At 31.2% G+C, this 24058-nt stretch overlaps 1 protein-coding gene across 1 annotated transcript; it reads left to right on the top strand.

Moving 5' to 3' along the window:
• Positions 1–591: 591 nt before the first annotated feature.
• LOC142330754 (pyruvate kinase-like) lies at positions 592–23801 on the top strand. Its single transcript, XM_075376199.1, has 9 exons — positions 592–636; positions 3444–3582; positions 6588–6811; positions 8806–8989; positions 11388–11582; positions 14116–14297; positions 16247–16498; positions 21794–22016; positions 23479–23801. The coding sequence occupies exons 1-9, from the start codon at positions 592–594 to the stop codon at positions 23736–23738; spliced, it is 1704 nt and encodes a 567-aa protein (XP_075232314.1). The 3' UTR covers positions 23739–23801.
• Positions 23802–24058: the final 257 nt, after the last annotated feature.

Below are 24058 nucleotides of genomic sequence, written 5' to 3'. Positions count from 1 at the left end.
TTAAAAAAAAGTTAAAAAAAGAGGAGATGAAGTCTGATTTGAACCGATATGACTTCCCCTAAGTTCCAAACATTTCATTAATAAAAATTTCATTTGGCTATAATTCTGGAACCAGTGAAAATAAGAACCGCTTATGATACATCGTTGAAAAGCTCTCAATGAGGACTTATTACTGCAGTTAAGAAAAAGTCCAAAATCCAGATATTTTTGGATTTTGTGCTTTTTTGGACACTTTTGGTTCAGTCAATTGCAATCAGATAGAGAGGTGTACAAGTAGATATTACAACAGTCCTAATCCAAAATTTCAACATCCTATGGCTAATTGTTTTTGAGTTATGCAAAACACATATGTACATACATAGAGACATCATGCCCAAACTAGTCAAAATAGATTCAGGCATGATCAAAATGGATTTTTCCATTGAAATCTGAAAACCGAAATTTTTCGTGATCACAATACTTGCAAAAAAAAAAAGAAAGAATTTTTATTTCAAAAGTTACCATAGCTACTTTAAATTTCTTTAATATTTATATTAGAATATTTACTTAAGTTGTAAATTTCTGTAGTTGCTTGCAGATAAAATCATCAATATGGCATCAACATCATCTGCAAAACAAACAATGGATTTACTAGGGGTAATTTTTTCTTATTGACTTTATTAGATAAAATATTATCACCAGAAAGTAAGGTGTCTTAATGTCTCATTTGTGGTTTTTTTATGATTATTTTGCTCATAAGCTTTTGGATGGTAAAAGTTTTGGAGCGCATAAAAAGATATTTTCAGTCAATTTTTGTTTTCCTCAGCGACTAGTGTTTTTTACATGTAAATTAATTTGCTTTGGTTTATCGTAAAAAAATCCTGGCAAAGAGTTGCATAACTTTCCCGACTTTACCTTGACAGATTTTTATTTCAAATATGCCATAAGATATTAAAGTATTAGTGATATTATTATTCGATATTTAGAGTAAGGCTGCAAAAAATTATGGAATTATACTCTTAGAGTATAATTTGCCAAAACAAATTAAAATTTTTTATAAAAAAAAGGGTTCCATTTGATCTGAAATAGTATTCATCAAGGTTAAAAAAATTATACTTTACTAAAAAAAAAAAATGGGTATCTTGATGCACCATTGTTGAATGAAGTTGATTTTATATATAGTCAAATTTCAACATTTTTGGTTAGTTGGTTTTTGAGATACGAGACAAATCTATTTATAATGTTGAATAACCAACCCCTTGCACTTCTAAATCTATTCATCGTAAAATTTGGAATTTCAAATAATTTAAGTAATTTCATCATACTAAATTTTCTATGATTAAATAAAAAGCCAAAAATAAAAAGTGGTGAAACTACCGTTCCTGTTTTTAATTTTGTCCAAAATTCAATGGCATCAATACCTCATGTATAGAAATAATTTGAGCTATTTTCAAACAGTTTATGTCAAGCCAGGCCAGAGGTAATAATGGAAATACAGGCACAAATCTTCTAGAAATTCTATAACCTATTTTAGACTACAGGGGAGTTTTAAAACATTGATGATTCCGAAAATCCCAGTATCCAAAATTTGGCTAATCGCTATACTTAATTTTTATAGCTATGGTGCTGCAGCAGCATTAGAGCTATTACCAGTAAAGAAAACATAAATAAACTTGTATAATTCTGTAGGTTACAGTTATTATAGTATAGCGTATTTAATATTTGATGTTTTATTCAAAAATCCTATTATAAAGTAAAATTTACTGATTCCATTATTACTTGAAAAATATCTAAGTTTTTGTTTTAAAAACATAAAAATCCATTCTGAAGGATGTATGTATTTCATCGTCGGTTAAATTTTCCGAATGTGAAATTTATCAGGGAAAATAAAAGAAAAAAACTGTAAAAAATTTTAATTTACACAGTAGATTTAATAATTGTTTCCCATAATTCAACAAAGTTAAATAACTTTGGGTGCAGTTTCATTGTATGTATGTTTGTTAGATGCTGCAACCAAAATGTTTATACTGTTTTCACATCTGAGAATAGGATAGCTGTTGTGAGAATAGATGCCCCACAATTGGCGCTAAGGAAAATGAAAACTGAAGCGGTTTCCTTTTTTCTTCCTAAATGTACAGGTTGCAGTACGTTTCTCATATGTTAATATGAGAATGCCGATCCTAAAATTTAGGTGATATTCACTTTTAGAATAAATATCTTCACTCTACCGTAGAGATGGTTGTATATGAACAACATGTTTTACTACATGTTTTCCTGAAAAACAATGAGTTATACTTCAACTCAGTAGAGGATTTTCAAAAGTACACTGCTGGCCTTTTTTAGGAACTAATGACTGTAACAATCAAACCATTAAAAAAAAAATGGTGATATGATTTGATTTTAGTTAATCATTTTTTTTATCAGTGGAGCTATTTTAAATTAAATAAATATATATACGAGGGTTATTTTTTTTTCAAGATCCGATCGGTCACAAAATTAAAACCACTGTGAAAATAAAAAAAATTTTATTTGTAACAAGTACTTACATAGTTACGCTATTTCTCTACATAGTCGCCACTCTGATTTAGACATTTGTCGTAGCGTGGTACCAAATTTCCAATACCCTCGTCATAGAACGGAGACGTCTTTGTTTTCAGCCATGTTTCTACGCTGATCTGCAGTCTTGGTGGAATTCATGGAACGTGGCACGACCATCACTGCAGCCTCATACTGCGTGACTCTTCAACGTCTACGAAGGGCAATTCAGAATAAGCGGAGAGGAATGTTGTCATCAGGCATTGTCTTTCTCCATGACAATGCTCGGCCACACACTGCAGCTGTAACAAAGAAGCTCCTGCAGTGTTTTCGTCGGGAAGTGTTTGATCACCTACCATACAGCCTGGACTTGGCTCCAGCCGATTTTCACCTCTTTGCTCACATGAAACGCTGGCTAGGAGGACAACATTTTGGCACAGACATCGAGCTGCAGACCGGCGTAGAAACATGTCTGAAAACACAGGCGGCTCCGTTCTATGACGAAGGTATTGGAAAGTTGGTACCATGCTATGACAAATGTCTAAATCGGAGTGGCGACTATGCAGAGAAATAGCATAACTATGTCAGTACTTGTTATAAATAAAAAATTGTTTATTTTCACTGTGGTCTTAATTTCGTGATCGATCGGACCTTGAAAAAAAATAACCCTCGTATATATATTCCTGTTAGTGATAGTGACAGAATTTAAAGTCATATAGACAAAGATGTTAAATTGAAGAGCGATTGTAACCACTATAATTGTAAGTATAAATTGTATCCGTTATTAAAAAAAAAAAGATGTTTTTCTATGGCTTGTTTACATCTATTTTAACCCTTTATGGAGCTTCTTTAATGTATAAATATGATTTTTTTCTAAGATTCTTTAAACATATAAATATTCCAAAATAAAATTCTTATTTTGTTTAAAGAAGGAAAAAGATGATGAAAAAAATGCAAGATTACAGATGAAAGCTGCATTCAAAGAAAACCTACTGGACCAGATGGCTGCACTGGATCCTAATTCAGAAATCTGTTGTCAAACTCTTTCAAAAATCATTTGCACCCTCAGTATGATTTGAATAATGAAAATATTATTATAATAGTTAGCGGCATAATATTATTATTAGTATATAACAATATGTCTTGGGAAAGAAAGTGAATTGTATTCTTACAACTGTTCGGTTCAACAAAATGTTGTATAGCCAACGGAGTAATGTACTTGATATAAAATAGCTAATATCATTAGCATTTAATTACACTGGTCGACATAAAATTTGGAACTGAAAAGGGAGTAGGTGTTTTATATGCTGAATCGGAATATGTATTCCAAAACAACCCATCACGTAACACTCTTAAGTTACAACCCCTTAAATTTATTTGTTTGTGGAACAAACGATAGAAATCAGTTAATATGTCTGTATGTTAGCTTATTCATAGCTGATTTATATTGCGATGCGTGCTGTAGACCTATATTTGATACTTAAGTCGAATGATGTCATTTCATGTCAAGCCAGACGTGTCAGTGAGTCAAGTAATAAGTAATTCAACGTGATGAAATATTCTTCAGTATGAGTAGCTCTTGGTATGACTTGCTGTGCTCTTTAGTTGTGGTAGTGGTTTTATCACATATTGTAAATATTGTTTCATAAGCGATGCCATAAATTTACTGAAAAATTATTATGACAGAACAACTTTTGGTACTATTTTATTGAACATCATGATTTTTTAAGTTGTATGTGTGTGTGTTTATTTTGTGCTGTCTTTTATTGCATTGACGGTGAAACAATTTTATGAAATAGTTTACGTAATTAAGTATTTATAAATTAAAATTTAATTATTTTTATTTAAGTAGTATTTCTGTAATATTTCAGTTTACTTTCATTCATTAAAACATTTTGAATTTTACAATGAATAAAAATCGGGCTTGTAAAAATTCTCCAAATATCTTTTGTTACATTTGCGGAGAATTCACCACGAAAAGTCAATGAAAACTGGTATTGAATTTTCTGAAAACAGCTTACAAAATTTAAATGGATCTCAGGCTCTTTGTTTTCTTTGAGAATAAACAAATAATTGATAATTAAATGAATAGTACTTTCAATAATGGGAATTATATAAAATGATACTTAATAGTTTTTAGTCAAAATTTATTTTTATTTTATGAACACTGGTAGAAATACTGCTTTTTCCTGTTTTGTGTGATTTATATAGCTATTAATTATTATTTCATCATTCACTATTTCATTATTCACTTTTTCTTTTATTTATATTAAAGTATTAAGTTTGTTTTTTAATCGCTTAAAATAATAATAATTTCACTTAGAATAATTACTGATGATGATTACAATGATATGAAAAATAAAACTTATTTACTGTTTCTCCATGTATAGTACCTTTCCCTGCATTATTTTTTCTATGCAGATTGCATATCTATAAACAGAATCTTTCTATTATCTTCAGTTTTTTAATAGAAACGTTACATTAACGATCCAGTAAAGTTAACATAACTAATGTATGCAGGATGTTGTATACTTACATTAAAATTTCTTAGCAGATGCTTTTCTTTTGTAGCTACCCTAAACTACATCTCGAATTAAAGTCCAATGGTTTTCAGATAGCATATTAACATTCCGCTTACCTTTGTACACAGTTTCCAGCACTGAAATATCTTGGTGGAAACATCTTGTTCATCATCTAATGACTCTGGTTTGTCGGGAAGAAATTCAGGTGTGAATGCAGGAAATAGACGTTTAGTGATATGATAAATCCCATAGCTATGTATGAAATTATCATTTTACTTCCAATATCCTGGTAATTTTATGATTTATGGACAGTTAGAAAATTTTCAGAAGTGTATTTATATGCTTTCCAAGCAGTGAGTTTTACATCAGTCTACACAGAGTTAAACATTTCATCTCTGACCAGATTCCTTATTTATGCGGCAACAAAAATCCCTTATTTAATTTTTCCTTCACTTTTGAGAATTTCTGCGATATGTACAAGAATCCTCCTTCACTGTCCTTTAAAATTAAGTTCAGCTTGATTTTTTGATAATTTTAAATCTCTTAACAGAGTTATTTAGCTCACCTTGATATAAGATTTGCTCACCAGATTGTAATTAATAGTTTAAATCGTGATCATCTTCTATAATTCCTGCTTCTTCATCACTGTTTACACAAAACAAGTTTTCAGGAACCTCGGTAATTGTAATGGATTCACTATGATGTACAAGACCGAGTGCAGATGGCAATGAAGGATAGAGTACACTGTATTTAGAAATTCCAGACATGTTAGTTAAACAGAAATAACAATCGGTTATCGATCTTTTGGTTCATGCCAAATCTTAGTGACACTTAATGGCAAAGTCTTTTGTATGTCTTTAGGTCATCAACCTAAGCTGACCGCACACTTGCTAAATATTATATAAAGAGCCTATTTCTTACCCTGAACACCGATTTTACAGTCTTTTGCTTTTTTTAATTGAAGGTGTAATGTTTTTCTTAGGTGATTTTATAGTAAACTCACCACGTAAGCAATAAAAACTGTCTGATTGTTTACACACTTATGAGACATTGTTAGACTTATACGGTTATCACATTAACTGAAGAAATTTTACTATTAAAAGCAGTAGGCTAATAAAGCCAAAAAAGCTTTGAGTTTTTTGAATTGCACAAACATGAATCTTGTTCATGTAAGCTTGAATGGATAGGTATGATATGACATGTGGTGTTTGTTTCATGGTTAACAACTGATATAGAATTAAAAATAAATGCTAAGCACATAAATATAAAGTAATCATATAAAATAAAAATAAAAACTTGTGTATAATCATGCATCATGTAATATAAACAGTTATTAAAATTAAAATTCTCAAGATTAAAAAAACAGATTGGTATCATGTATCAGATGTTAAGAAATAAAGATTGTGTTTATCAGTACTGTTTAACAATTAAGATTTAGGTTTAGATCTGAAGTTCTATTTTTTATGTTTTTCTCATTTACTTTATTTTAAATGTAGCAAAATAACATTATAAATTAAAAAATTAAGAATATTATTTGATACTGATTTGCAGCTCCACTCAATTCCAGTGTTGAAATTATTGAAAGTTTTCTAGAGGCTGGTTTGTCGACAGTTATGTTACCAATGTGGGAATTCAGTTATGATGAAAAATTTGTTGTGCTGCGCAACATAAGAGAAGCTGTAAATATTTTTAGCGCTAAACATCAGCTGGCTTACCCTTTAGGTATTGGAATTGATTTACGAGGACCTACAGTTCATATTGGAAGGTTATTGGAAGTAAGAATAAATTTTTGTACTGTTTATTTCTTCTAGAATTTTTCACAATCTGTTTTCATGACTGTAAATTAATAATAATAATTTTTCTTTTTTTATTATTATTATAGAGGAAGAAAAAGGTGTTATGCACGATCAGGCAACTGATGAAGTTACCCGGTGTGTGGGACTCCCATCCACAAAAAACCAAACCTCTCTTTGCAGACACTTGATCCAACCTGGAACTGCTTACCGCTTTACTTCAAGGTGGTACCTCTAAATACCACCTTGCTTTCTCATGCCCCTGCAGCTTTTCCTTGTTTCATTTCAACTGTTCATCAATCCAGGTCCTTTTTATTTTTACAAATCGATTCTATGAAACTTGTAATCTTCTGCCAATTACTCTTGCCGGTGAGCAAAGGTATGCTCCGCATCATCTACTCTTGCACATCGGGCACCCAGGATTATTTGTTTTGCCCATCTTAAAAATATATTTATTAAAACAGCCATGGTCGAACAGGAGCTGCATCAGATATTAGTTTACCCTGCCAAATTCAAAGTTCTCCATCTGTCCAGGTACCCCACCAGTCTGGGAGTCCCACCTGCTCCTCTTCTCGTTTTCATCTTTCTTTCCAGTTCTTCATGGCCTTAGTCCTGGTCAGTTGCCTGAGCTGAACCTACCGGGTTTTGGTCCTCTTCAAGGAGGCCTCTCTCCTCTCTAGTGAGGATTGATCTGCAGCAGATCAATCGGGATCGCATCTGCTATTACCATTGTTGCTGGTTCTGACACTGTACGGTAGCAACAACAAATAAAAATAATAATTTTTAATTTTTTTGAAAGTGGAAATGCTATTTACATATTTGGAATGCCGGGCTCCCACCGGCGGTATTATCAAATTACCATAACAGACTACTGGCTAAAACCACCTGCTTTCTACCAGGACTCGCCCGAGGCCACCATCTAGTTTGCAGCTGGCTTAGGACGATCCAGGTCACCCGTCTTGGCCCAGAGGATGCCCCCGGTGAATCGGGTCACAATCTTCTGGAAGATTGGAGCTCATTATTCCGAGATCCGCCTCTAGTATTCCATGATTTCCTTTTTTCCTGTTTAGCCTCCGGGAATTACCACCAGGTATTACTTCAGAGGATGAATAAGGATGATATGTATGAATGTAAGTGAAGTGTAGCCTTGTACAGTCTCAGGTCGACCATTTCTGACATGTGTGGTTAATTGAAATCCAACCACAAAAGAACAGCGGTACCCACGATCTTAGTATTCAGATCTGTATAAAAGTAACCGCCTTTACTAGGACTTGAACGCTGGAATTCTCGACTTCCAAATCAGATGATTTGTGAAGACGCGTTCAGCACTAGACCGACCAGGTGGGTTAGTGTTCCTCGATTTACCGACCGTTTAACACATGGTGTATGCGGTTGTCCCGTACACCGGGGCAATAAAGGCAGTCCGGCGCTTTCCCTATTGCATGGAGATAGGCGCGAAAATTAAAAAATCAGCAAATTAGTAATGCAAATGTATGCATGCATCATCTTTTTACAATTTTATGAAAATAGTAATTTACTTCCCAAAAAAAAGGTACAAGACGATTCATCCGTTTATAAAAACGAGTAAATAAAAAATTAATTAAAACTTATTTATAGATATAATTTCAAACAAGTGAATTAGTATTTACAGATTTATTAAATTACAATAAATGTAATCTCAAAGTGCAAACTCTTTATTTCCATAGTCTGACTTAATAATAGTTCTGAATTACTACGTAACATCTACTTTACATTAGATAAGAATACTTAATCGCATAATTAGCATCTCGCTTAATAAAATAATGAAAATATAAAAAGAATTGTATTTCAGTAAAATTAAAAAGATACTCAGAACAGAGACGCAATATATTAAAAAACAGATAGAAAACGTTACAAAAAATCTAGCGAGTAGAAATTTATTAATAAAAGAATCGTAATTTACAAAACTTATCTGAGAACTTTACTTATTATTTTAGAACAAGCCAGTCACTGTTAGGACAGGCACTACTCTAATACTCACAACCAAGCAGATATGGCAAAATACTGGAACAGCTAATAAGGTATTCATTGATTATCCTGATCTGCCGTCTATAGTTAAATGCGGCACAGATATTTTCATCGATAGCGGATTAATTTCTCTTAACGTCTCGCATATCTTAGGTAAGATTTTTCTTTAAAAATAAATAATTTTTAAAAATTCAAAGCTTTCATAAAAAAGTATTTTATTTCTTTTCGGTGTTCGTATAATAAATATGACAAATTACAGGATCTGTATGCATTATGGATTCTGATTTAAGTTTTAGATGAATCTATGAAAATACACCGCTGCGAATGCGTGTTATATATTAAGTTCATCGTTAAACCATCGATATCATAAGACGCTAGCGATCCTTCCGTTTTATAAAAACTTGAAAAAGTTATAGTCTGTTGAAATATGTATTATGTTTAGTGGAGATTCAGACAAATTAGGTTTTCTTAAAAATTAGTATCATTTACAAATGCATTAACAGTACTATTGTTTCCGTAAAAAAAAAAAATAATTTTATTATAAAATTTAAACGGTTTCAATAATTTATTAAAAATGGTAATGGAATATTAAAGAAGTTTTTCGTTTAAACAAATATGAATGTCGAAAGGTTAACCTTTAACGTTGAATGTAGTCCGGTTGAAAAGAGAAAAATAACAAAATAAATGAAATTTATTGTATAATAAGTATTTCATTTTTTGGAAACGATAAGCTTCCTGAATTTACAGTAAAAACCCGATTTAGATTAAGGTTCAGTTAATAACTGCTCGACTTCGGTTCATCCTATTATTAAATAAGAAATGTGAGATGTTATAAGAAGCAGATCAAATATTCATTTATTTATTTCGCTTCGAACAATCAGTACGTCTTTCGAAGTCGAGAATTCTAAGATTCAAATTCTAGTAAAGGCGATTATTTTTATACGGATTTGAATACCAGATCGTAGATACCGGTGCTTCTTTGGCGGTTGGGTTCAATTAACCGCACATCTCGGGAACGGTCGACCTGAGACCGTCCAAGATTAGTTCATACATATCATCCTCATTCATCCTCTGAAGTAATAACTAACGGTGGTTCCGGAGGTTAAACAGAAAAAAAAAGAAATGCAGCGTTTACCGCTTTAACTGTAACGACTAGATAGATATTTACATTTTCTTTAACGACTATCCTGCAATCTAGGGAGCAGCTAGTGTTGACGCTATCATTTACCAGTACTCTCTTCTGCAGAATCCTATTATTCTCCCTTTGATTTCATAAATTGATTTTCATCGTTCAGCTCATTTCCTTTAATTGTTATTGAAATCTGTTGTTCAAAAGACTTTTAGTTGTATACAAAAAAAAGACACGGAAAAATCTTCTTGTAGTCAAAGTTCACTAAATTTTGTCAATACAGTACTATAAAATTAAATTACCTATAAAATAAATTAAATACTTATCGCTTCCGAACGGAAGGAATTCAGTAAGGTTGACCGGTTTATAGTTAAGTTATACTTGTACGCATGCACAATTCCAAGGATGAGCGAGGTAATTTCTTTAGTAATCCTGTACCTGTTTGCAGGTTAATGTTTTTAATTGGCTAAAAATAAAAAAAATTATTGCGGCAAATACATACGGTCTACACAAAATTGTATCTGCATTCATCTTGGGTACAGATACCCCCGTCTCCTACAGGGTAGGAAGGGGGGATTCAGATTGTTTTGTGTTGCTGCTCTTTCAAAGATAGAATTTTATCTTTTCTAAAGTTTGACCTACCCGCACCGCTACCACTGATTGCTACTTGTGTGGTTTGAGGATCCAAATCTCAGCTAATCAATAATTTGCATTTTGACGGAGTAAAAAACCAGCTCAAAATTATTTCATCAAAGTTTTTGTTATATTTAGTTTTTATTCCTAACGTGTATCTTGCAATCTGTTTAACTTTATGAACAATATACTAACCCGTAGCTCAAAAATATGAGGATGATATGTTTGACATATACCTTGTACAGACTCAGTCTGACCGTTCTTAAGATATCTGGGTAATCAAATCTCAACCACCAAAGCGCACTGGTATCCTCTGTTTAGTATTCAAATCTGTATAAAAGTAATTTTACTTTTACTAGGATCTGGATTTGAAAATATGATTTTACCACTAGACCAACCCTGATGAGTTAACTAACAAATGATGTCAGTTTGTTAAAAAAAAAAATTAATATTTTAGCAAATAAATTACTTTCTGGAACTATATACTGTGTAACACAATAGTAAGATATTACAGTTTATATAAATAATGTTTTTTTTTTGTTTTTTTTTTTTTTAATTATGTAAAGAGAAATTTCTTCTTTTTTTGTTTAATTTAATAGTAAAAAAATCTCATCGGGTCCTGGGGAGTAGGTTGCTTATTGTTCACTAGTTGAACAGATGGCAAAGTACACATTAGAAAAAAAACTTTTTATAAGTAGTACCAGAATTTCTGTTAGTAGGACATTTTATTTTATTATTATACTATGATAGTATATGTGCAAAAAGACTAACGATTATTTTTGAATTCAGGTGAAGAAGAAATAGTTTGTGATGTTATAAAAGGTGGTAAGTTACACAACAACCGAATTGTTCAAGTATTGGAAGTTCCTTTGTTGATAAAAGAATTGCCAGATAGGGATATAGAAGACATTGAATTTGCGATACAAATGGAGTTAGATTTTATATCTTTATCGAGTATTCGTTTTGAAAGCGTAATTAAAAAAATTAGAAGGATGGTAGGTAAGTAAAAAATTAAAAAAGAAATTATACTAATAGATTAACGAATACGATCAAACGATTAACTGACACGTCTAAAATTAAAGCGACAAAATATTTTGGTATAAGTTTCAACCGATGAAATCGCTTAACACAATAGTTAAATAGATGGCAGAAGAATCCAACTTGCATTACTTTTAATCTAAGCAGCAGCGTAAATTTCTCATCTAATAAGATTTTTAATACAAATTTATGTAATGATGATTAATATTTGTAAGAGCTTATTAGGGAAATTTGTAAGAACGCAAAGGAAATTGCTTTTTTATAGTTGCTACCTTGTTTTGCATCTTTTATTAGTGTTCAAAGTATGAATTGATGTGCACGGACCCATTTGTTGGCTGGAAATTATCAGGTCAGCACTTTATCTCCGTGTAAACTGGCAGGCTGAGTGGTTGATTGCAAAAATTTTAAGAGAGAACTACCAAAGAGATTTAGGGATCCGCCTGGGATTTTCCTGTTTTGTTTTGTTTTTTTTGTTTAGCTTGTTGGTTGTTAATTATTATTTTTGTGTTACTTATCTTACCGTCTTGATTTATTTTATGTTCTTGTTTCATTAGCGTTATGTTATTTATTGTTATCTTTTGTCTGCTGTGAGTTGAACTCAATTAACCTATTCTGGATAGGTAGTTTCAGTTCATTCACTTTGGAACGGTTCAGCTTTATACTTTGGAATCTTCCAGACATTGAAGCAATCGGTGCGTATTCCGATGCTAGTTTCCCACTCTGTTAGCCTCGTTTATAATATCATTTAAGATAGCAAATTTTTCGAGTGCTGTTGCTTTGATTTTTTTTGGTTTGCAAAAAAGTAGTTCTTCTACTGCTCACATACCATCATAAAATCGAACATAGGCGATGAAATGAGCATCTTTATTGCTATCTGTAGCCTCATCAAGCTGAATTGAAAACAATTTGTCACGCAACTTCCCGAAATGCTGATGCTGTACATCTTCAGCTATACGGGCAACGCTTAGGCCTACTTAAAAATTTATCCATGATTCTGTACATCTTTACTACCGTTAACATTTAATATCGTGAATTGCAATTAACAAGCAAATTTCAACATAAACATCGACGATAGATTCGATAGCGATAAATGAATCGACTTGACTGAGACATCCTGGAACGGAACGCAAGAATGGTGGGAGTTTCAATATGTATCCCTACAGATCGCAGAGCCTGGACAATGTCCCTTGCTGCTGTATCATTCTATTATCGGGCGTATTTCATGGGTTATTAAGCGGCGGTTATAATTTTTAAGTTTTATTTATGGACGTATTTGGTATGAACAATCGTGAAAATTATTTACTGGGTCTCACCGTCGGAGGCTAAGATTTTGAGCCTCGTGTTCCCGGCGTGATTCCCCTTCAGTCCATCCGCTGAAGTCCTTTCGGTGCTTAATGGGCTATCAGAAATACGCCTACCGGGACCCTAGTTATTTGGAGGAAGCAATGCGTCCCCTTCTCCGGAGGGAGTCGGGTTGGAATCGATCGAGGTGTAGCATTTATACACGTTAGCGCAGACGTTCTAGAATGTTCGAGACAAATATGAAATTCTCGCGAAGCTGCGAGAATGTTCGATATGATGGACGTGATAGCAGAGAGCAATAGAGAGGAATCGATTCTAACTTTATTAATGCAGTGGATCGGTGTTGCCAAATATCAATAATTTTACTTATTCTTGGTTATTTGTAAGGGTTATAATTAAGGTCGTAGTGTAGCTTTAGCGTCAAAATACATTATTATTGTGTGAGAGGAAGGGCGTGATAACAATTACGATTGAAAATTGGGTAAATACTCTGGAAGGTTGAGAAACGCTACGACGTTGTCATTTTTTGAGGTAAGGAAATGCAAGCAATTTGAATTGGATTACACTTGTAGAACTTAATATAAATTTTTTTTTCATATAACCACCAATATCTATCAAATAATTCATTATTTCTTTTTAATATAGCTATATGAATCTATAATTATCATCTGTTTATTTAAAAATTAGATAAATAAAATAATTTTTGGCATACCAAAAAATTGCAATTATTTTATTATACAAAAACGTTTATTTATTTACTTATTAGCTTTGCTGAGTTCCAGTATTATTATTTCATAAAATAATAAATTTTATATATTATTTGCTCTAACAACTTCAATTTTTATTTATAATTTTGTACTTAAAATGCTTATTTAATATCAAGATTTTTCTAATTTTTCCGTTGATCCTCTTAGGTTAATGCAGAAAAAGTTAATTTTAATTATCTGCAGAATAAATATATACTATCGCTAATGTGACCTGCTTAATGTATAACTATTCTTTGATCTGATGAAGGAATTTATTTAAACATAAAAACAGATTTAAAATATAACTTACAACAATGTCAAAAAAACAAAAAAAAATCCATTCATTATCCACCCAGATATAAAATTAATATTAAGATTGTTTTTAATAATTTCTATTCAAACAATCTTTGTGTAATAATTAATTTTTTTAGAAGTTAGAAAGAGTGGAATTTTATTAGTGGCAAAGATACAAGATAAAGTAGCAGTCGCTAATATGGAGCAAATAATTCATGAAGCAGATATTGTAATATTGGTTAGAAACTGTGTAGCAGTAGAAATGACTAAAGAACGCACATATTTAATACAAGACAATATGATTGCTATTTGTAAAATGGTAATGTATCAACATATATTATATGAATTATAACCGTATACTTTTACTACTTTAAGTAAATAGAGTATTAAATATTATAATTGAATAGGTTCAAATTAATCAACTTCCAAAGGATTTTTCAGATCTAATTAACAGCATTTTTTCACTGAAATTACAGTGCTGTTGTTAATGCTGCTTCTGCTAACCCGTTGAATATAATACCGCTAAGTAGTTCTGATATGGCTTTTGAAAGAAAATACCTTATTTTGAAAAAGAAAAGTTCATAATTTAAAATTTTTACCGCATTTCAACATGCTATTCAGTGAATCAGTACAATATTTACTTTACTTGTACAAAAGAGCTAAAACCGCCTCAGGCATACATGATCTACGTTTCATTACACAGCTAAGATATTTTGAAGATGTTCAATTCATATGAGCCAAAGCTGCATTTGGTGATTTCTGTTCCTTAATATCACACACGCACGCGCGTGCACAGACAGAGAGAGAAAGTTCATAAACGATAGAAAATTTACTTATTATTTTTATTTATATTTTATTCTATATGAGAATCTTAAATTTTGAATTAAAACGTTTTTTTAATATTATTAAACTTAAAATTAATTACAGTTGTTTTATTTGCACAAAACTATTATTTAGTTGAAGCTGTGCTTTAAAACCTTTGTTATAAAAACATTTTCCAGCTCAGGTTTTTATTAGTCTTTGAAAGGAGAATCTAATAGCTGAATGTTTATTTTCAGTTATGCGAATGGAATCTATTTAAAGTGTTTTCTAAAAATTTCAGCGCTTATTTTATTATTTCTTAGGTCTAGACAATTAATTCTCATCAAAGTTTAAAAAGCGTAAACACGTAGGTGCACAGAAGTTTTATCTGCATTATCCTTGTCTTCACTAATAATAGTGTTGGTAACGCTTTCATTGCTAATAATACATGGAGATAGTGTACTGTGAAAAGGAATCATAGACAACAAAAGTCAGTCACTAGTAGAGATGCAATCCAATCTCCCTATGAGATTACAGACCTTTCTAAATTTTGACAAATAATAATAGCTTTTGTTTTTTTCAATTTCATATGTAATTCAGTTTTTTGTAATATTTATTGTTGTTAATTAGTGAAGCCTTCTTTTGATGATATTTTTAATGCGTCTATTATGAATAAAATATTTTATATTTATCATTTAGTTTTTTATTTATTTCATAATAATGCTTATCCATAACTATTACCGATAACGTTACTGTTATTTGCAATATTGAAAAATGGACAATAACCCTTGTTATCTACAATTAACCCTTGTTTTTTATATAAAATTTTGTAACGTAAACTTCTGTAACTTATACAAATTTAAGAAATTGATTACTTTATTAAAAATTATTGAATTGCAAAACTTGTATTTAACCTACGTGTGTACATCAAAACCTATTTATAACTACACAGATAATTTTTTAAATGTTTTAAATAGATTTTTTTTTCAAAATAGGATTCTGCCACTGACGTAAAATAGAAGGTAAACTAGCATTATATTGCATATTGTTTTAATATTCATAATTTTAGATTTAGTCCGTTCCCCAATACTCTACATATGCATGCACATGTGTGTGTGAGTGTGTACATAGAATTTAGAGTTTTTTATATAACAATCTCAGTTTTTATTATGTGTACTTAGTTACGCCAGATTTTTTAAAAAATTTTTATTGTTATATGTCGCACTACATGTTTAAAAATCTTGTTTTTGCTTAATAATATAATTTTTATTAAAATTCAAGACACACAAATGTCATTTTTAAATGTTTTAAAAGAAGAGAATCGACTATGAAGGAACTTTTGAAAATGAGTTATTTGTTGCAAAAATAAAAAAATAAATTGATAATGTTTTTATTTTACTGGTTACATGGAAAATTAAAACTGTATTAACAGGAATTAAAAATAAAAACTTGTTTGTTTATTCACAGTTAGGTAAACCTATATTCATTCAAGGGGGAATAGTATGCCAAAATTTTTCAGAAGAAAGCAAACTGAGTGAGAGTTTTGATTACACAGATGTGTTTACTATATTACAAAAAGGTGTTGATGGATTTGTAGTACGAGATAATTACTCATTAGAATTGAATATTAAAACGCTTATGAAAGAATTTTTTAAAATATCTGTATTGGCCGAACCATGTTATTGGCAAACACACTTCTTTAGTAAACTTTCAACAATGGTAAGTAATATAAAAAAATAATCTTTATAAATCTAGCTGTTACACATGAAAAAAGTTAAGGATTCTGGAAAAATCTATAAACTATACTTCCTTATACCTTATAATGTGATTAGAATTTTGCTTCGATAAAATATTTAAACTAACTATAATCCACACATCTGCAAACCTATGATATGTACCTTACAGTGGTTCTGGAGGGTAAACGGAAAAACAAAGATATTAAATACCTCAAAAAGTAGAATAACAGTTTCATAATGATCTTATAAAAGCATACTTCCATTCGATCAAAAAATTTCCAATGATTCTGGATTATTTTGATCTGTAAAATCGCAGAGTACAGAAAAAATAGAATGGAGGAAAAAAATTTAAAACAATAAATAATATGAAGGAAGTTGTTTAATAAACAGTTTATATTTGGTTTGCTTGGCATTTCTTCGGCCACTACCCCATTCGGTTGCACTAAAGCATGAGACCGAATGTCTGTACCACAAACGGCTACTGAGCCTTGAAACAGTTTAGCGACCAGTGTCCTAACTAGCTGCTAGAGCTAACCTAAAAGCATGAATGGAATTAAGCCATACACCACTCGCTTGTGTGTCCCAACACCTGCTTGTCATTTATCAATAAAATGGGTTGGTACACCCTGTCAACTACTAAAACATACATGACTGTCAATAATTAAATTTATCTCATCAAAGACAGCAATTTGCTGTCACGCGTAGGCCGCTGAATGCCAGCAAGTACTTGTCCACCATTAAAGCGCTTGGAGCTGTAATCTGGCCGGTAGTCGGCCATATCTCTTGGTTAGCTGCCTACAGTAGCGCGGTAGGAGTCTTTTCCCGTAGGTAAACTACTGATGTCAGTTGAACAAAGCAACCGCATAAAGGAACTCCCACTCAGTCTGACATGCTGCTCTCACCACATTGACTTGCCGCTTGTGAGTGGCCAATTTTCCCCTTGACTTCTAAGTTCCAGTGTGGCCTGAGTTCTGGCCCTCCCCAAGAGCTGGGCAGTCAAACATGTGTTCGTTCGACTGGACCTCCCTGCAGACATACAGCTCATCAGCTACCAGCTGGAACCAAAACAAATATTGGTTTAAATATATCCTCCTCCACAGGCAGGAGGTGGGCAAGTATTTGAAATTTAGAACTGGTGCACTGAGATCACCATTCTGCTCCGGTAAGGCCCGGCTCGAAACCACATTCCTAATACCTCGGTCTCCCTGCTTCTTTGCAATTTCCACATGGCCCAAACTTTCACCACTAAATTGATTGGGAGAGCCTTTTCCAATACAGTGGTAGCCTCATAGGAGGAGGTTAATGCAGTTTATATTTAAACTGTTATACAAACTAAAATAAAATGCTGACAAGCTGACTTCATATCCATATGATAGATCGCAATTTATTTTATTTTTCAAACATTTTTGCTTCATGCAAGTTATCTTTTACTCGGCCGCATCCAATGATTTGTTTTCCTCTATTTTCAAGTTAAATCATCTTGATATCAGTAAATATTTTTTTGTTTATTTGACCTTCTTTATATGCAACAACAAGTATTTATCAATCTCACACTTTGTCTTGCATGATGATCTCTCATGATATTACATGAATACTGTGTAACATATCAAGAAAAATGAAAAAAAAAACAAAAATGAGACTGATTTTTGGATTGGTATTCTGGAAGTCTTCTGTTTGTGCAGGAAGTATAACTACTGCAGTTTGCAACATTCCTCGATCACTAGAACAGATTGCATTATTATTAATAAGAATCTGATAACAGAATGTGACCAGTAAGCGTGATGGAAATGATGGCATTAATATAATTTATCTTAACTCGGCCTTGAACTATTGACCTATCTCACAGGAAAGAACCTTCAGGACTAACTGAACTAATGAGGTAATGAAATATATTTACAATAAGAGACAATCTATATGGAAGAACATTTTCAATAATTAGTTGATCGATAATGTTTTGCAGATGGGCAAGTCTGAAACAAATTTATGTGTACGTTTAGAAAAAATTTGGAAGTCACTTACCAGTACAGAAGTCAGTGACAATAAATTGATAATGATCTGAGGATTGTTGGATGCTGATAGAAATGTGAGCTAGAAACGATTAGGAGAATGAAACATGAATGAAATTGATATGTAAGGCAGAAACTATCTGACTGGTGGAGTTTTACAGCACCTATTTTTTAAAGCAGAAATGAGATGAATAAAAGAGTTACAAAGTTGTTATTTTAAAATGGATTGTGATTGTGTTCTTTGGTGGTTGGGTTTCAATTAACCACACACCTCAGAAATGATCGACCTGTAGAAGACTGTAGAAGACTACACTTCAATTACACTCATACATATGATCCTCATTCATTTTCTGAAGTAATACCTGATGTTGATTCCCGGAGGCTAAACAGGAAAAAAGAAAAAAAGATAATCTTAGAATTACTCATTTAATATACGTTACCATACTTTAGAAATACTAAATTTTACTAATTTTACTAAGATTAAATAGTCTAAATTTTACTTTTCTGAAAATCTTCTGAAATCCTTGTTTTTTATATTTTCACGCCAATAAAAAGAAAATATAAGTCAACACGACAAAATAATTAATTAATTTGGTTAATTTAAGTTGACTCCGGCATTACATCCCATTCAATAAGAGTGAATTGTCTGTAGGACAAATAAAAGTAATTGTATATGACTAATAAACTGGATCTATACATGGAATGTTGTTGTCTTATTGTATTTATATGTTTCACACAACAGTATGGTTTCAACATTAGCCAAGAGTAATAATAAATAAAATTAAACTAATATTGACAGAAACAAACCATATAAGTAGAGGAAAATGCCCATTTATTAATCACAATAATTTAAGTGAAATAAACAAATGCTGAATGTTTTTAGTTTTCACTTATGGACAAAACATTAATTTGGCAGTGTTCACAGATAAAAAGTTGAAATGATTTACAAACACCCCTTGCTCAGAATAATTGCTATTGTGACATAGGAGGCAAGCTTGACGTGCTACTATTTCGCTGCATCAGGTTTATTGTTATCTTAATTAGATCTATATTAATTACTTTTCCAAGTCTGTTGTACACTCTTAATAGAGATCATTTACATGCCTATTACTCTATAGACAGTAACTTCAAAAGGAGTAATAAAATTCTACTTATAGTTAACTGCATCGACAACTATCTAGTTGACCAAATAAGATAGCTAATTTACAATTTTCTAAAAAAAGACTTTTTGATTTAGATAACAATTTATAATATTCATATTGCATATTAGAATAATAACAATAAATGATTAAATTTTTGCTCATATTTTTGCTTATTATTTAGCACAGAAAATTAATGAAAAAGAAAAGGTTTAGAAAAGCCAGTTAGAGACTTCATGTCTATGCGATGTTGTCTTTTTCCAAATAGAATCTATAAAAGCATAAGCATTCAGAGTTGCAATCTCGGAAAAATCTTGTTAATAATAAAATGAGGTAAAATATATACTACATGAACAATTTCATTGCATTTTACATTGATACTGCATACAGTAACAAATTTTATTCACTTGAAATTTACAATTTTTATTTTTATTATTATATTTTATTTTATATTTATATTTATTATAATTATTTTTATTTTAAAATTTTACATAAATATTTTCGATCGTAAATTACTAATGAAATAAAATTTGAAAGCATACTGTTCTACAATAAACATTCAAAATGCTTCCCCTCTACAGATTGATAATGTGCCAACCTCAAGTAATAACTGTTTGTCAGTTATTCTATTTTAAATTTGTCAACATCTGCAGGTTTTGTTTTGTAAACATTATGTTTAAGCTACCCCAAGAAAAGTGATCCAGAGGAGACAATTCTGGCGACCTGGCAGGCCATTCTATATCTCCTCTATGACCTATTTTAAATATCTACAATATTTTAAATGAACAATTTCAAAATTGCTGGCTAGGGTGTAGAGGTGCCATAGAAAGCCCTGCCTGGTCAAAAAATTAAATTTTTTAATGTAAGCATTATGAATGTAAAATGTAATAAAATTGCTCATGCAGCGTGTTTTACTTAGTTTCATTGTTTACAAGATTTTTCTGTCAATGTAATTTTGAGAGCTTATAACTCAATGAAGGCATAACAGAAAAATGGATTTCACCGTCATTTTTCTTGTAATACTTTAAATCAAAATCATGTCATATGTCCACCTTCCTATTTAAAAAAAATAAGTTTGATCCAAGATATCAAATAAAAATTAAAAACCCCTTCTCAGATATGCAGTAAAAAGCTGTTTCCATACTTAAATATCACTTGGTATATGGATGGATTCCTCAGAGTAGAAGTAAATTTAAGAGGTGCACTGAAAATGTTCACGCTCTAAAAATTGAATTAAAAGCTTGTATTCAATTTTTAGAGCGTGAACATTTTCAGTGCACCTCTTAAATTTACTTCTACTCTGAGGAATCCATCCATATACCAAGTGATATTTAAGTATGGAAACAGCTTTTTACTGCATATCTGAGAAGGGGTTTTTAATTTTTATTTGATATCTTGGATCAAACTTATTTTTTTTAAATAGGAAGGTGGACATATGACATGATTTTGATTTAAAGTATTACAAGAAAAATGACGGTGAAATCCATTTTTCTGTTATGCCTTCATTGAGTTATAAGCACTCAAAATTACATTGACAGAAAAATCTTGTAAACAATGAAACTAAGTAGCTTGTCTAGGAAAATACACTGAAATACTGTTTAATTCCAGTTTTAAGAAGGTTGAAGGTACATAGGTACTTCAGAGTGTCAGTATTGTGTTGTTGGTGGGGGGGGGGGTCGATTTCTGTAGATAATGTTTTACAAGAATTGTCTTTAAAATAGTAACTTTATACATATAGAATATAAAATAAAAATATTATATATAAAATGATAAATATATACTGCAAAAATGATCTAATCTAATAATTTTGTGCCTGTAAAAAAAAAATAAAAAAAACACAAAATGGCAAACAGATTGAAAACAAAGCGGTCGAATCTATTTATCCACATGAAGGTTTTTATTCATTTTGATGACCTGAATCACTCCCTTTAGTTTGGCCACACCTCCCAGGACGCTGTATTTTCATCAACCCTTTATACAACTACGTAGAGATTGCATTTAGATAAACTACATAAAGCTATCAAATGAACACTTTATTAAATTGAAAGATTAATAATGTGATTTTTTTAAAAATAGCACTAGTAATTTACAAAGATCTTATCGAGTAATTTTATGAAACTTATTTTTTAACAGGTGATTCCTCCACTCGATCCAGCACATGCGATGTCAATAGCTATTGTTGAAGCGGCAATGAAAACAGGTGCGGCTGCAATATTAGTTTGTACTGCATCAGGTGCATCGGCTAGGTTAGTGTGCAGGTATATACCTAGAATGCCTGTAATTGCCATTACAAGGTATGGGCGTGTAGCGAGACAGCTTACTTTGTACAGAGCTGCTGTACCTTTTCAGTACATAGGTTAGTTATTTTTTTTGATATTATTATATATAATATTTTTTTTATAAACTGATATACAACCTGATTATATATAAATAAAAGTTAAACCTTCAAAACATAATGAAAAGCTCAATAGTGCAGTACCACTATTGCATTGTATAATACTACTAATATAAAAATAATTTATTAACCCTTAAGTCCTGTCATCAGGACATATTTACCCAGAAAAATTTATTTTTCTTTTAATATAATAGGTGAATGGAACAATATGTACTCTCCATAATCCTAGAAGCTGGGATGGAGCATCGATTGGTCTTCAGACATTTTTTGAGTTGATTGTTTTCATGCAGTTTATGTCTCAGTTCCTTTTTGACTGATCCTATGGTAGTATTAACATAACCTTGTTTTTTTGATATTTGAAAAATGTATTTGTGAGTTTTGACACTATTTAGGATGGATCCCAGAAATTGAAAAATCAGTAATGAATGATAATGACTGATATTGGAGATAAGACAATTATTAGTGGCCGTGACAACAAGAGTGAAAATGACTGACTCAGATTTTCAACCCACCGGTTTGGTCTAGTGGTGAACGCGTCTAGCGCCAGTTGATTGGGAAGTTGAGAGTTCCAGCCTTCAAGTCCTAGTAAAATCAGTTATTTTTACTGGATTTGAATACTAAATCATGGATACCGGTGTTCTTTGGTGATTGGGTTTCAATTAACCACACATCTCAGGAATGGTCGAACTGAGACTCTACAAGACTACACTTCATTTACACTCATAAATATCATCCTCATTCATCCTCTGAAGTATTATCTGAAAGGTAGTTACCGGAGGCTAAACAGGAAAAAGAAAGACTTTGATTTTCAACCAGAAGAGGTAGCTAATGTACATTTGTCTGAGAGTGAAAATAACCTAGTAGTGATCTACAATGAAGATCAAAATGATGAGGACATCAACAATGAAAATGGAAAGCAGTGAATGAAGAAAAAGTCTTGATTTATTTATGAAAAAAATTCAATACAAATGGTCTAAGAAACATTAGTTTATTTATACCAAGGCTTATCGCAAAAACAAGAAATATTGCGACTGATGAGCCAGTCGACTTCTGGAAAAAGCTTCTTCTTAAACCAAATTAACGAACTCTTAATCCTTTAATATGTTTTTTTACTGATCTCATTTTTTTACACAAAATTCTGCCATAAGTTTTTTCCTATTAAATCTCATTTCAAATTGTTTTTATCCTTTGTTGTCATAAAGCATAACATTCTGTATAATTTCATATTTACGATAACAAACGCATTATAAAAAAATTTTTGTAATGGAATTCTGTAATGGAATGGTAAAAAGATTATTTATGACTTTTTCATCCAACTTAGAAATTTAATTAATTTATAAAAGTACTGTACAAAATTAGTGAATAATTTTAAATAATTACATGTTTATAATAACAAATGTATTGTAAATACTTTTTTCAACAGTTCCCGCTGTAAAGGAATGGCAAAATGACATTGATTTAAGATTTCAAGCTGGAATAGATTTTGGCAAAAGAAAAGGTATTATAAAGGCAGGAGATGTATTATTACTATTAAATGGCTGGAGGCCAGGTGCAGGATTTACAAACACTATGAGAATGATTTATGCATCACGAACAGATACTTGGGTGCATTTACCAAATTTTGAATTCATGTGCAAAGAGATTGATAATGTGAAAAGTCCAGCTAATTCTGAATGTCCTTAGCAAGAATTAAGTTAATATTATTTTAATTTGTAAAACATCTATCAAAATAAATAATTATTTATATAAAAAGTTTTATTTTTTCTTTATATACATGAGGTTTAAAAGAAAAATTATATATATATATATTTATATGTATGATTTTTTATTTTTTTCTTATTTCATTTAAGAATGTTATTGATACACAATTCTTAAATAAAAAAAAATCTGCTAGTTTAAATAATCTAAATTTTGCTGCAGCTATGAGTTCTGGAAGATTACTAGGAAGGGAACCCTATATTAAAAAATATTCAAAATTTAAGAATACTATTTAATTCTCTGCT

Source organism: Lycorma delicatula, chromosome 9, assembly GCF_047948215.1.
Source record: "Lycorma delicatula isolate Av1 chromosome 9, ASM4794821v1, whole genome shotgun sequence".
NCBI lineage: Eukaryota > Metazoa > Arthropoda > Insecta > Hemiptera > Fulgoridae > Lycorma > Lycorma delicatula.
Note: the sequence above shows the minus strand (reverse complement) of the source record. Positions and strands in the feature narration are given on the sequence as shown.